The sequence below is a fragment of the Lithobates pipiens genome, unplaced genomic scaffold (assembly GCF_037356315.1).
Source record: "Lithobates pipiens isolate NorthernLeopardFrog02 unplaced genomic scaffold, aLitPip1_a1.2 Scaffold_1, whole genome shotgun sequence".
NCBI classification, from domain to species: domain Eukaryota; kingdom Metazoa; phylum Chordata; class Amphibia; order Anura; family Ranidae; genus Lithobates; species Lithobates pipiens.
Window position 1 is genome coordinate 159,197,178 of NW_027507685.1, and position 15,126 is coordinate 159,212,303.

At 42.8% G+C, this 15,126-nt stretch overlaps 1 protein-coding gene across 3 annotated transcripts in view; it reads left to right on the top strand.

The window, feature by feature from the left end:
- IQSEC2 (IQ motif and Sec7 domain ArfGEF 2) overlaps positions 1 to 15,126 on the top strand; it is a 391,434-nt gene that overhangs the window by 151,695 nt on the left and 224,613 nt on the right. For all 3 annotated transcript variants that reach the window (XM_077478817.1, XM_077478823.1, XM_077478822.1), the window contains exon 2: positions 6,104 to 6,133. In XM_077478817.1, coding sequence (XP_077334943.1) covers positions 6,104 to 6,133 — 30 coding nt within the window. The remainder of the gene's footprint in view (positions 1 to 6,103; positions 6,134 to 15,126) is intronic.

Genomic DNA, 15,126 nt, shown 5'->3' on the forward strand with positions numbered 1-15,126 from the left:
ACACTTATGCAACCATATTATTTTTACTTCCCTCCACCTAAAAGATTTGTTTGTTTTTCAATTGAGGTGTACAGTTTATAGGTCACACTAAGGGTCCTTTCACACGGGGCGGATCAGTTCTGATCCGCCCCGTGGATGTCCGTTTGCTCAGCGGGGATCACTCCGCCGATCCCCGCTGAGCAGGGAGATGACAGGTCTGTCTCCGCACACTGTGCAGGGACGGACCTGTCACAGCGCCGCTCTCCCCTATGGGAGATCGGATGACGACGGACCGCAGTGCCCGTCGTCATCCGATCCGATCCGCAGACGGATGGAAAAATAGCTTTTTCCTCCGTCACACTTTTTCGGATCGGAGCGGGTCGGATGTCAGCGGACATGTCACCGCTGACATCCGACGCTCCATAGACCTCTATGGAGCACCCGTTCAGGTCCGCCTGAAAAACTGACAGGCGGGCCTGAACGGGACGTTAGTGTGAAAGGGGCCTAAAGGTGGAAAAAGTTCTGAAATTATATATCTTTGTGTCTTTTATTTTTTTTTTTTTTTACATCACAGAAACCTGACATCTTAACAGGGGTGTGCAGACTTTTTATATCCACTGTATGTATTTTATACATGTTGATCATATCCCCCCTTAATATCCTCTTCTCAAGAGAGAATACATTTAGTTCCTCTAATCATTTCTTATAGTTGAGCTCCTCCATGTCTCTTATCAGTTTGGTTGCACTTCTCTGCACTTTCTCCAGTTCCCCGATATCCTTGTTTGTGAACTGGTGAGTACAGTAGTTGACAGGAAGAGTTTCTCCATCTCTGCTCTTTAGCATGGTTGAGGGAATCAACTGTTTTTTTTCTCGGTCAGCCTATGTGGTGGAACAAGAGAAATCGTACAGTGTGTGGCCAGCTTAACCAACCAAAAGATCTTTGGGTTATCTGTGTGTGGGTTACTTACATTAGAAAAATAGAAGTTAGATGACAGCAGTCTTCCTTTTTGTTATTGTGTTTACCTTATGAACTCATGTGTGAGCAGTGATTGTCCTTGGGATTCTAGTTTTCTTTCCATATATATTCAGTTCTGGTAGCTAGCAATGTTTAGACACATGTAACTGCTCTTCATAAGTCCAAGAATCAAGATGGAGAAAGGGAGTGTCTACGCTCTAGGAGGGTCATCTGATAACGAGGTTCTTCACCTAGTTAAAGAAGCCACAGGTGCTGGCAATGCATATAGCAATGAATGGAAAATGGTTCTGGACAGCCACACTCCGAAAAAAGCATTTTATAAAAACAAAACAAAAACAAAACACAAAATCCAAAAATGTATTTTAATGTGAACACAATTTTTGCAGAATAAATTTATTGATCTCTCTAAAATGTCAACATTTTAGCTCCAGCTATGATTAATCACTGTGTGTAGTGTGAAACGCGTCAGATTCCAGTTCTGCTGTGACATATATTTTTGGATTTCGTGTTTTTTTTTTTTTTTTTTTAAATAAAAGGCTTTTTTCGGAGTGCGGCTTTCCAGAACCATTTTCCATTCATTGCTCTTCATAAGTGTCGTGTTCATGTGCAAAAACCTTCAAACTTTATATGGAAAACAAATCCTGTGTGTGGGTATGTACCATCTATTAAGGACTCGCTTAGAATGATTTTTTCCTTTTTTTTTTTTTTTTGAAGAGTATTTAGACATTTTAGTGAGATCAATAAAATTCTTCTGCAAAAATTGTTCACGTTAAAATAAATGTGGTGCATGAGTCAATTCGTCATCGGAACCATTATAGCTATGAAAATAAGTTTGAAAACTTGGCAGACATAGGTCACAGCACTCAAGCGCCACAATTCATCATCATGATTCGGACACAACATGATCCTTGGCGACAGACCATGCTTGGTTTGTATGTGACCTGGTGCGTTCCCATGAATCCCTGGCTTCAGGCCAATTTAAAAAAACTTTTGCCAGTTGAGGCGGTGTGAGGAAGAGCTTGAATACTTGGCCCAGTAAAGGAAAGGTCATTGTACTTAGCCTGGGTACCCTGTGTAATATTAATTGGATCCCAGAAACAGATGACAAGCCAAGTATAGGATCAGGAGGCTGAAATATTCATCAATGATCCATACCAGTTTATATTTAAAGGGTAACTCCACTTTCATGGGGCAAAAAAAATTGAAAATAATAATATAGCACATACAATTGCTAAACGAGTCATTAATAATATTTGTATTGATAATTGAAATTGACAGTTCTTAAAAATTAACATTTCTTTTCAATCTGAAGAGCTGTAATGCCCTGTAAAATGCAATATGGTTACCTGGAGGTGCTCTGTACACAGATGGTGTACAGAATGCCTCCCAGAAAATTTAATTTCCTGCTTGTGTGATTGGCTCGCTGATTTTCCCAGAAGTCTGAACAAAGACATAAATCAGATTTTTGGCATCCTGTCCAACACATCTCATTTTTGGTGAGATACTTCCAAAGGGAAATCACATCTAAAGGGATGGAGACCTTGCCAATTTCCTCATTACAGCGCTGCAGGTGCAGCAACTGGTTGATCATTTTAAAATCACTCCCATACAGATTCACTGAGAACATGGACACAGAGTAAGAAAAGTTATACGCGACTGGACTTTCCAGCAGACTAGGTCTGATGGTCTTCCCAACAGACTTTCGGCAGACTTCTGATGGACTTTCCGAATGGACTTGGCCACACACAATTACACCAAAGTCCGACGGATTTGACCGTGATGATGTACGACCGGACTAGAATAAGAAAGTTCATAGCCAGTAGCCAATAGCTGCCCCAGCGTCGGTTTTCGTCTGTCAGACTAGCATACAGACGAATGGATTTTTCGACTGGACTCGAGTCCGTCGGAAAGATTTGAAACATGTTCTAAACTTAAAGTTCATCTGATTTTTCGACGGCAAAGGTCCGGCGAAGCCCACACACGGTCAAATTGTCCGGATTCGTTCCGTCTGACCTTTGCTCTCAAAGTCCGGCCGTGTGTACACGGCATAAGGAATCTGCAACAAAGTTTGCTAAAATCCCTGCAATGTGGAATGAAAATGTTGCAGAAGGCTGCTGATGTTGGAGGAGGTAAATATGCACTAGGATGGGGGACAGGGGAGAAAAGTTGTTTGGCCTTTTGAAGTTAAAAGTGAACTTGTTCTTTTAAGTTGCTTCCAGCTTCTGATTTTTCTGCCGTTTCATTGGCGATCCAAATCTAGTGTAGCGCCTACTACACATGCTCAGTAATGTCCAATATACTTGAATGTGATGTTCCCCCAACTGTAGGGGTATATCCTGTTCAAGTCTGATATCAATGCCCAGGGCTGGACACTCCTCTAGATTTTGGCAGCTGATATACATTATGACAAAGGTAAGTATGCACCTGGTTGGGGTGAGGAGGGGGGATCAGCTAAGGATAATTTAGGGCGCTGGGGAAAGAATGGCCTGGGGCACCGCAAGTTAACGATGACCTTGTCCTTTTAAGTTCCTTGTGTGTTCTATTTTTTTTTTTTTATAATTTTACAGGAATAGGATGATGGGATATTCGCATAGACTAAGCATTTCATTGTGCCTACAGTTTCTATGGTAACTAGTAAAAAGTAAACATTTCCATTTAGGTTCAGTATAGGAAAGCTAGAATGGCATTGGGAAATATATTTTCTGCATACCATATTACATTTGTGAAGATATTCTTGTTTGACCTAAAAGGGAACCTGTCGGAAGAGACCAATGGGAGCTGGTATTGCCGACTTTAAGGGATTTATTTACTTTCATCCTTTTATTGTTATTTGTCCCAACAGCCTGTTTAAATAATTGCGGGGGATACTTGTGCTGAAATTAAGACTTTTTACCAAGAATCAGTCTGTTTACAACTTCTCTTCCTGCAGCAGCTGCTTCCAGTCACCACTAGAGGGAGCTGAAAGGAAAGAAGGGGGATGGACTGTTCATTGAAGCAAAGTCAACCTCTCGTGTTGCATTCAGTACCCTCTAGTGGTAGAGAGGAGCGACTGCTGCTAAAGTACAGGACACAAACTCCTGATGCCCAACCTACTGCCCTTTTGGCACTTAGTGTGCAGTCCAAGCACCCCTGCAGACAGTAGTATGTTTTTATTGGCTAGGTGCTTACTAAGTAAGCTAAGGAAAAATCTATTTTAGACTGCTTCTAGTAGTGCAATGGCTTGGTTTGTTTCTGTCACATTATTTTTTATTTTGGTACTGGCCATCCCCCCTTTTTTTTTTTCTCAAATTATTTTAAATGCACCTTGCTGAGAGGAAGATCAACTGTGCCACAAGAAATTAAGGGGCCTGCAAATGTGGAAGCATTGTTTTGTATAGGGCTGTAAAAGCGGTGATCTCCACCTGTTATGGATGAGCTCAGGTACGTTTGGATCCTAGTCTGAACCCACCTGAGCAAGCCTGGCATCAAGCTATAACTGTACTGGGTCAGTCATAAGCGGCTGGGGCATCACAGCCACTTGTATACATGCTGCTTATATAAGTGTGACTGAGGGGCAGGGAATGCCCTTGAGGCAGGTCCATTGGCCCAGTACAGGTGACAACCTATTGGCAGAATTACTCATCAGGTGTATTCAGACTAGAATCTGAACATGCCCAAGCTCATCCCTACCACCCATGTTTTGTTTCTCTAGTACACTTACTGTCTCTTGAATCATATACCTGACCTCCAACACCTTATATGTTTGCAGTGTCTGGTCTTTTCCTGCAGCACATCTGCCACCTCTGACCATCCTTTGTAGCATGCCTGTAGTCTTTGATGTCCTGTTGCATGTCTGATGTATTTCTGTAGTATTACAGATGTGGCCCTTTGGGTGGGGTCAGGGGCCGCACTTTAGAACCTATGCTATTACTTTTCGTTCGTTTCGTTCCAATGGAATAAAAATGCTTTCTACACGGCAACCTGGTAGTTCTTTGGCCATTTGCTACTAGATTTGCTGCTGTTCGATCTCTCTTATGCTCAAAAGTATGTGGGGGTGAGGCTACAGTAAACTGATGACGAGTGTGGTGCTTGAACAGAGGGCACACAAAGAGATTCAGGGTGTTTTAGAAAATAAAAATGCTGTCAACTATAGGGATTTAGATGGTAAGGAGCAGAAAATGAAAGTTGGGGTAGAGTTGAGAGGCACTCAGTAGGTTGACTGTGCCTTCAAAGAGTGTGTTTATTTGCAACCCTTAAAGTGGTTGTAAAGTTAGAAGTTTTTTTTATTTTTATCTTTAATGCATTAATATAAAAAGCCTTCTGTGTGTAGCAGCCCCCTAATACTTACCTGAGCCCCATCTTGATCTAGCGACACTGCAGGAGACACTCGGCTGCCCTTGACACTCCCTCCTCATTGACTGAGAGAGCGTAGTGCCTTTGGCTCCTGCTGCTGACTATCAAACTCAAAAGTGAGTCAATGAGGAGAGAGAAGGGGCGGACCAGGCCGTGGCTCCGTGTCTGAATGGAGGCAGGGAGCTACCGCTCATCACAGGTGCCCCCATAGCAAGCTGCTTGCTATGGGGGGCACTCAACAGGAGGGAGGGGCCAGGAGTGCCAAAGAGGGACCCGAGAGGAGCAGAATCTGGGCTGCTCTGTGCAAAACGATTACACAGAGCAGGTTAGTATAACATGTTTGCTATTTAAAAAAAAAAAAAAAGATGAGACTTTAGTATCACTTTAATGCATTCTACATTAAGGTAAAAAAAAAGTTCCATAACCAGCTCCCCCCATAAATACTTATCTGAGCCTGATCTCGATCCAGCACTGTTCTTACTGCCATTGGCTCCTGCTTATGTCGGTCAAATCCTGTGAGGAGGGAATAGGGGGCGTGGCCGAGCAATGCTGTGTCTGTCAATAGATGCACACAGCCTGGCTTGGATTTGAGCCCCCATAACAAGTTGCTAGAGGAGGGGCTGAAAGCACTAGTGTCAGACCCCAGAAAAGGGGGTTCGGGCCTGCTCTGTACAAAAACATTGCACATAGTAGGCAAGTATAACATCTTTATTATTTTAATAATAAAAATACTTTACAATTTGAAGTATGCATTTAATACATTAACAGTTTCAGGGTGCTGATTATAATTTATTTTTTTCATTCTTTTTATTGCAGGTCTGATGGAGAGAACTCCAGGACGGTCAGGTGAGTTTTCATTATAGGCCTTTCAAGGTGACAAGTGCCGTAGCTTGACTGTGGTGACTGATGATGTGATGTAACTCATGGTTAGGAAGTCTATACATTTGAGCGATCAAGACTTTGGACATTCTGATACATACCCAGGATGGGAGGATGGGAGGATAACATTATTATGTCAATCTTGTATGTTCCTGCAGTGGCTCAAGCAAATGTTTATCTCTCCTTAGTTAAGACTTAGGCTAGCCATACACGTATAGATTTTTCAATCCATGCTAAGCAGTGAAGTATCTCCCCTGTCAACTATTGTATTCTGACAGTTGGCATCAGGGGCTGTCGGCAAAAGTAAACATTGATGGCATCTGATTTGATGTATCGCAGTTTGAATGACTATTTTCCACCTGGTCTTCCAACAAAAGTCGATTGAGAAATTCACTTATATATATTGAGCTGGGTGGTGTTGACAAGGACACCCACGACTCGAATCCGCTGAAATTAGAGCTGCCTAGGGAAGCCTTAAAGCTGGCCAGTCTCTCCCAGATCAATGTTGACCGTGTTTTATTGCTCCCTAGGGTGGCATGAAATGGCCTTATCAGAGTATTCTTTATGGGGCTCTTCATTAAAGTACACAAAGATCCTTCTTTCACAGAGCCACACACATAGTGCAGAAGACTGTTTGTTTTCTATGGAAAATTAGAACAATCGCCAGTGGATGCCAAAGATGTTTCCATCACATTGGAAAATCTCTGTGCGCAGTCATGTGTACTTTGTGTGCTTATTGCACTCATTAGTTAACCCCTAACCTGTCCAATGATCACATATTTATTTTAGTGTTGAAAATATTTTTATTGAAACATTTCAAGTGAAAACAAGAAAACAGTAACCATCATGAGGCAAATGCAAGCAGGAACAGTAACAGGATTACATTTACGGGGGTCGCATTCTTATTTTAAAGCATATCTAAACCCAAAACCAGAAAAGTTAAATATTACATTTTACCAGACTATATAATATACATGGTGGCTGCATTCATTTTCTTGTTTCCCTTTATTTTCACGTGGTGATCTGGCTAGAAACACAATTCATGTCCTTGGGTAGCCAGTCTCACTCCTCCAATGTATCGATGGAGGGAGCCATGCTTTTCACCCAGGCTGGATGTCAAACGGTTATCTTCTCTCTTTCTCTATTTCATGAGCCAGGGAAGTTTGCAGTTTACAGAAGACTGCTTGGAAGGAAAAGAAGAATGTTTCTGCTTTCAGAAGGGCACTGCCTGCATTTCTGGCAGAATCAACGGGTATTTTCTGAAAATGTTAGCCTGGAAAAAATGAATGCAGCCACCACATCAAATTTCTGTTCAGCTGCAATATATTCAATTTTAGTTTTTTGGGTTTAGATATCTTTAATGGGTTTGGTAACACCATAATTTATGGTATAACACATGGTAATGCACGTATATGTATGCTATGGGGCGTTGAAATACAAAGTTTAATTGCACCTCAACAAACATCTACAGGATCCTGCAAAGCACTTGGATTATATCGCAGCCACTTCCCAGATACGTATCTGGATTTTGCAAAAGCATTTGACACAGTTCCCCATAAATGTTTAATGTACAAAATAAGGTCCGTTGGCATGGATCATAAGGTGAGTACATGGATTGAAAACTGGCTACAAGGGCGAGTTCAGAGGGTGGTGATAAATGGGGAGTGCTCGGAATGGTCAGGGGTGGGTAGTGGGGTCCCCCAGTGTTCTGTGCTGGGACCAATCCTATTTAATTTGTTCATAAATGGCCCGGAGGATGGGGTAAACAGTTCAATCTCTGCATTTGTGGACGATAATAAGCTAAGCAGGGCAATAACTTCTCCACAGGATATGGAAGCCTTGCAAAAATATCTGAACAAATTAATGGGGTGGGTAGCTACATGGCAAATGATGATTAATGTAGAAAAATGTAAAATAATGCATTTGGGTGGCAAAAATAGGAATGCAATCTATACACTGAGGGGAGAACCTCTGGGGGAATCTAGGATGGAAAAGGACCTGGGGGTTCTAGTAGATGATGGGCTGAGCAGTGGCATGCAGTGCCAAGCTGCTGCTAACAAAGCAAACAGAATATTGGCATACATTAAAAAGGGGATCAACTCCAGAGATAAAACGATAATTCTCCCACTCTACAAGACTCTGGTCCGGCCGCGCCTAGAGTATGCAGTCCAGTTCTGGGCACCAGTCCTCAGGAAGGATGTACTGGAAATAGAGCGAGTACAAAGAAGGGCAACAAAGCTAATAAAGGGTCTGGGGGATATTAGTTATGAGGAAAGGTTGCGAGCACTGAACTTTTTCTCTCTGGAGAAGAGACGCTTGAGAGGGGATATAATTTCAATATACAAATACCATACTGGTGACCCCACAATAGGGATAAAACTTTTTCGCAAAAGGGAGTTTAACAAGACACGCGCCATTCATTAAAATTAGAAGAAAAGAGGTTTAATCTTAAACTACTTAGAGGGTTCTTTACTGTAAAAGCGGCAAGGATGTGGTATTCCCTTCCACGGACGTTGGTCTCAGAGGGGGGTAGGGGGGTCATTGGTAGTTTCAAGAAACTATTAGATAAGCACCTGAATGACCACAACATACAGGGATATACAATGTAATACTGACATATAATCACACACATAGGTTGGACTTGATGGACTTGTGTCTTTTTTCAACCTCACCTACTATGTAACTATATGCTCTGCTACTTGTGTTTTACCTGTGCTGAAACAAATCATGCAGTAACTATTTTTGCATGCATCGAGATGCATTGACAGCATGCTGTGGACGGACCCTGAATTGGCCACATTGTAAATTCAGTGATGTGTATACTTACACAGTGCAGTAAAATACTTGATATTTAGAATTTTTTAATGGTCAGATTTGTGTACACACAATAGTTTTTTCACCTCAAACTTTTTTTTTTTTGATTTCCAGTAGTTTCCTGATCAAGAAAAATTCAGATTTTATATACGTTCTGTCTGTTTTGCAGTGAATGAGCTGGCAGATCGGTAATTGTTGATCAATGTTCACTATTCTTATCACATGCCTTTCAGTTGCAGAAGTTTCCCAGCATGCTTCTGCGTTTTTTATAATTGTTTCCAAGCCTTTTGGATAAGTAGTCCTATGAAATGGTTTTCAATACATTCATACAAAGATAGATGAACCTTTTAACTTGTATCCAAAAAGAGTGTACAGTCTTAGCTTAAAGGGGGTTTCCACTTTCATTGAACAGTGGACTTCCGCTTACTGATTACTGTGTAGAGTAGTTGGTATTGCAACAGTAACTTGGAGTGTTGGTGCATTCATCACAACAAAAGGTTATATCTGTAGCATCACCGTAGGAGAAATTTAAGAGGAGGCTTACACAATGTAATGTAGTAAGCAAATCTAAATGCACTATTTAATTGGGCAACTATGTGGCAAAAGAAGTTTGTTGATAAATGTAAAGTTTTGCACTTGGGGGCTAAAAACATACATAAACCATACATACTACTGGGGGAGTCTATAGTGGAGAGGGATCTGGTAGATTATAGACTTAAATAGACTTAAAAGAGAAGTATGGGAATCTTTTTTTTTCTTTATTTTTTTTTTTTTAAATCATACTTACCTAGCTTGATGCAGCATCGGCCTCCCGCTGGCTCGGACACTGAGAACCGAGCGATCTAACACTGCTGAACGTGCAGTTCTCAGAGCTCACTGAGCAGAGAACTGGTGACTGTCAATCAGCAATTCTCTGCTCTCCCCACCCTCCCTCCCCCAGATCACTGGAGCCCTGAGCTGAAGTGGCGGGAGTAAAGGAAAAAAGGAAAACAAACACAGCGTCTCTAAGTGCAATATTGGTAAACCATTTAAGGGAGGGGCTCTCAGCGGCCCCCTGAGAGATTGTGCCGGTCCAGGCATGTGGGCGGATCCTGACTTAATCTTTGCGATCTTGCCCGAACCTTGACCAGCTCTGTGATGTAAGCAGACGGTGGACTTCATCCCACTGTCTGAAAACAAGTCACAGCAGTGCAAAACAATCTGCACTCCTGTGATCCACAAATGAGCTTTGGCTGTACTGTAATAGCATGCCATTTCAAGCTGTAGTTTCTAAAACTTGCATAATCTTTTCTTGTATTAAGAGAGGTATGGACTCCAGAGCGAGAGATATCATTTTTCCCCTTTTCAAATCATTAGTAAGACCTCATCTGGAATATGCAGTTCAGTTTTGGGCACCAGTTCTCAAAAAGGATATCAGGGAACTGGAGAAAGTGCAGAGAAGGGCAACCAAACTGATAAGAGGCATGGAGGAGCTCAGCTATGGAGAAAAGATTAGAGCAATTGAATTTATTCTCTTGAGAAGAGGAGATTAAGGGGTGATATGATCAACATGTGTAAATGTCGGTGTGGAGTTATTTGCTTTAACATAGCTCCCAACTGTCCCTGGTTTTGAAGGACTGTCCCTGATTTAGAACAATGTCCCCCTGTCCCTCTTTCCTCATTCTTCCCTCGTTTTGGTCTGATCTATATAGATGTGTATAAAATTCACTTTTTATCTATCAAAAAGTGTTTTCCAGTGCTAAATCTTTCATCTGATTTCTAAATTGCTACATTTGTAAAATTCAAAAGCCAATATAAAGATATAGTAGTGGTAAAAAATAAAAGCACTTGTGGGTTTAACCAATCTTCTTTTTTTTTGTTTTTGTTTTGTACAATTCTTCTTTAAGGGGGCGTGGCAAAGGGGTGTGTCCTATGCTGCATACTTTTGCTGAAAGGTGTCCCTCATTCCCATCTCAAAAAGTTGGGCGGTATGGCTTTAAGGTCATCACAGAGGACAAGGGGGCACGCTACATCTAGAGGAAAAATATTTATCTTCGCATATTTAAAGGCTTCTTCACAGTAAATGTGGAAAAATAAGACTCCCTCTGGAGCGGATTCTTGCCAGGCCTGATAGATTGCTTTAAAAAAAAATACTGGCTGAAGTGGGGACACGCCCCCCAAAATATGTTATGGCAACTTAATACACACTGGCCAGCTTCTCTGACAGCTGGAACTCCCTTCTTCCATAGTTTGTCTCAGCCCTGGTTTCCCTCAGCCGTGGCAGCGTGTCACAGCGGCCGCACAGCCCTATTGTGCACCCACTTCTAGGGCTTCCACTACAGACTGTGGGCTCCCTTTTGGCTCTGCAGTTTGGGGAGATTTCCCATCTCATCACCGTGGACTGCATACGCTGCCCGTGGACTGTGCTGCGTGGTTAACCCTTTGCTGCTGAGTCCATCCATGTGCTTTAGAGTGTGCACTGAGTAAAGCTAGAGTATTTCCTGAGTTTATGCTGTTACATTGAAGCGCCTGTTTACATCTTTAATATGTGAGTGCAATATTTTATTTTAATCACTAATTATTAGAATGACTTACCGTATATACTCGAGTATAAGCCGAGATTTTCAGCCTCTTTTTTGAGGCTGAAAGTGCCCCCCTCGGCTTATACTCGAGTCACCGCTGTCTGACTGCCCGAACAGCGTGTCGAGCAGACAGACAGCGGCCATTCTACCTTTCAAAAGCCGCGCCTCCGCCTGTGATAGGCGGAACACTCAATTTCCCAGCAGTCAGTGTTCCGCCTATCACGGACATCGGCTCATCCTCGGATGAGCCGATGTCCGTGATAGGCGGAACACTGACTGCTGGGAAATTGAGTGTTCCGCCTATCACAGGCGGAGGCGGAGGCGCGGCTTTTGAACAGGGGAATGGCCGCCAGGGCGCCGACGAAGAGCGGCGATCCTGGCATGGGACGACACGGAGGCTCGGGACGGGACGACACGGAGGCTCGGGACGGGACGACACGGAGGCTCGGGACGGGACGACACGGAGGCTCGGGACGGGACGACACGGAGGCTCGGGACGGGACCGGACGGAGGCTCGGGACGGGACCGGACGGAGGCTCGGGACACAGGTAGGCTGGACACACAAGGCTGCACGGACACACACACACACACACACACACACACACACACACACACACACACACACACACACACACACACACACACACACACACACACACGGATGGATGGATGGACACACACACACACACACAGGGATGGATGGATGGATGGACACACACACAGGGATGGATGGATGGATGGACACACACACACACACACACAGGGATGGATGGATGGATGGACGCACACACACACAGGGATGGATGGATGGACACACACACAGGGATGGATGGATGGACACACACACAGGGATGGATGGATGGACACACACACAGGGATGGATGGATGGACACACACACAGGGATGGATGGATGGACACACACACAGGGATGGATGGATGGACACACACACAGGGATGGACGGACACACAGGGATGGACGGACACAGAGGGATGGACGGACACACACAGGGATGGACAGGCATATCTCACCCTCGGCTTATACACGAGTCAATAGGTTTCCCAGTTTTTTGGGGGTAAATTGGGGGCCTCGGCTTATACTCGGGTCGGCCTATACTCGAGTATATACGGTACCTGTGCTGGGGGCTGCACTTCTTCTTTTTAAATCTGCTTCAAAAAAAGAGCTGAATGCATTCCGAAATACACAAAATATAACTGGATTTATTGGTAGTAAATGGTAAGTATTGCTGAGATTGTTGATCCAGGAAATTTTTGATTGCCCTTTGGGGGATTAGGAAGGAATTTATTTTTCACCCACTTGAGCAAAATGGATTATGCTTTCGAGGGGTTTTTTTGTTTTGTTTTTTGCTATCCCATGGGTCAATTGTGGGTTTAGTAATCTGTATATAGAGGTTTTCTCTCTTTTTTTTTTTTTTTCTATGCTCTATTGATTTAACTGAATGGACTTGTATTTTTATTTTTTTTCAACCTAACTATGTAATTTGTCCAACAAATCTGATGCGATACACTACCACGTCTCAGTATACAATCTGTTTGCTAAGTCTGTACAGAGCAAGTTGATCACATAGCAGAACCTTGTGTGTAATGAGATTTTATTCTGTGGACATGCACTGAGTTTTCTTTATGTATGGCTTGTGTTGATAGTGGCCTGCACTTCTGTATGGGACTTCTCTGTCCTCTCAAGGAACAGTCTAGGGAACAAAATACTAATGCAAAGCCTCTTCCAGGAACATAAAGAGGTTAGGAAGCTATGCAGGAGGAGAATAAAGTCACAGCACAAGACTTCTGAAGAAGGCCCTTGGGAAGCATGATCCAAAGTAGAGGAGAAGGCCGAGAGAATTCTGGGAGATGTAACATGTAAAGCTCATGCTTGAAAGATATGTACAGTTTAGAGTGCGAGATGAGTCATAATAATAATAATAATTGAAATGTAATTATCTGCAACTTGAATCAAGATGGCTCCTTACATGGGAGGGTATGATGATCTGCTTCCTAAAGCCCAGCCTACTCGGTCTCTGCCAGGTGTATCAGATTCAAACTTCTAAGCCAGCATGGAATTGATTGGTGGCTGGGAAGGGTTTCGTGCTGAAACTTGGATACACTAAGGAGCTTGCAGGGGGTGTGTTTGAGAAACTGATCTACCTGCTTTGCAGACATGTGAGCAAAGGTGTTCCCAGATTACCAATTTACCAACAGAGAGAATAGACATGTGCAATACCTGGATTGAAGTCTAAATCCCTGAGCTGAAAAATTTTTTTTTTACATTTCTGCAAGTTGTGCGTTTTATGTCTCTTTAAAAATGCTGCAGGTACAGAGTAATATCTGTTGATCCCTCGTGAAATTCTGTGACTGTGTAACTTATGGGTACACTCTGCTTGTGCTTCAGTGAAATCCCAAGCAGTGTCATCAGCTTTGCCCATTTGACCTCTGTAAACTACATTATAGAGATGAGGGGGGGGGGGGGGGGCTTTCTGTAGTCCAACGTGAACTGCACCACCATAGAGTATAGTACAGTGAGCAATTGTTGTCCTAGGAAAACCGTTTGCACCTAGAGTATGCTGTCCAGTTCTGCGCAACAGTCCTCAGGAAGGATGTACTGGAAATGGAGCGAGTACAAAGAAGGGCAGCTAAGCTAATAAAGGGTCTAGAGGATATTCGTTATGAGGAAAGGTTGAGAGCACTGAACTTATTCTGTCTAGAGAAGAGATGCTTGAGAGGGGATATGATTTCCATTTATAAATACCGTACTGGTGACCCCACAATTGGAATAAAACTTTTTTGCAGAAGGGAGTTTAACAAGACACATGGCCACTCATTAAAATTAGAAGAAACAAGGTTTAACTTTAAACTACGTAGAGGGTTCTTTACTGTAAGAGTGCCAAAGATGTTGAATTGCTTTGCGCAGTCGGTGGTCTCAGCGGGGGGCATTGATAGTTTCAAAAAAACTATTAGATAAGCACCTGAACGACCGCAGTATACAGGGAGATACAATGTAATACTGACATACTCACACACAGAGGTTGGACTTGTGTCTTTTTTTTTTCAACCTCACCTACTATGTAACTATGTAAGTGTGTTTAATCGCTGCTCACCAGTTGAAAATAAAGGAATAAAATAGCTTTTGCACCCACTACATCCAATGTTCAGGTAAAATAATTTGTGTATTAATTCTTGGGTTTTTATCTACTTACATTTTTATTTTTTGAATGGAATGCCCCTTTAACCATGCAAGTCCAGGCAGTGTTTTGGGGTACATTCACAACAAAAGTCTCCCCACTGTCAGAATACAAAGACACAGTAGGGAGGACTTCGCCATCAACCTCAAATGTGTGAATTGGGGAATCGGAACAGTGTTTTTTTTTTTCGTTCAAATACATGCTGGTTGAACAAAAAGGGGAAAAAAAACAGACTTGTCTATGCCTAGCCTAATGGCTAAGGGTAGTGTTGATAGGTTTTTCCTTGCTTCAGAATTTCTTTGCTCCCTATGCAGGCCTATGGGAATGCAAAAGCAGCAGAAGCAGGGCGTCTGAACCTGATGTTAAAAGCACACTGCAATTGTCGAAGTC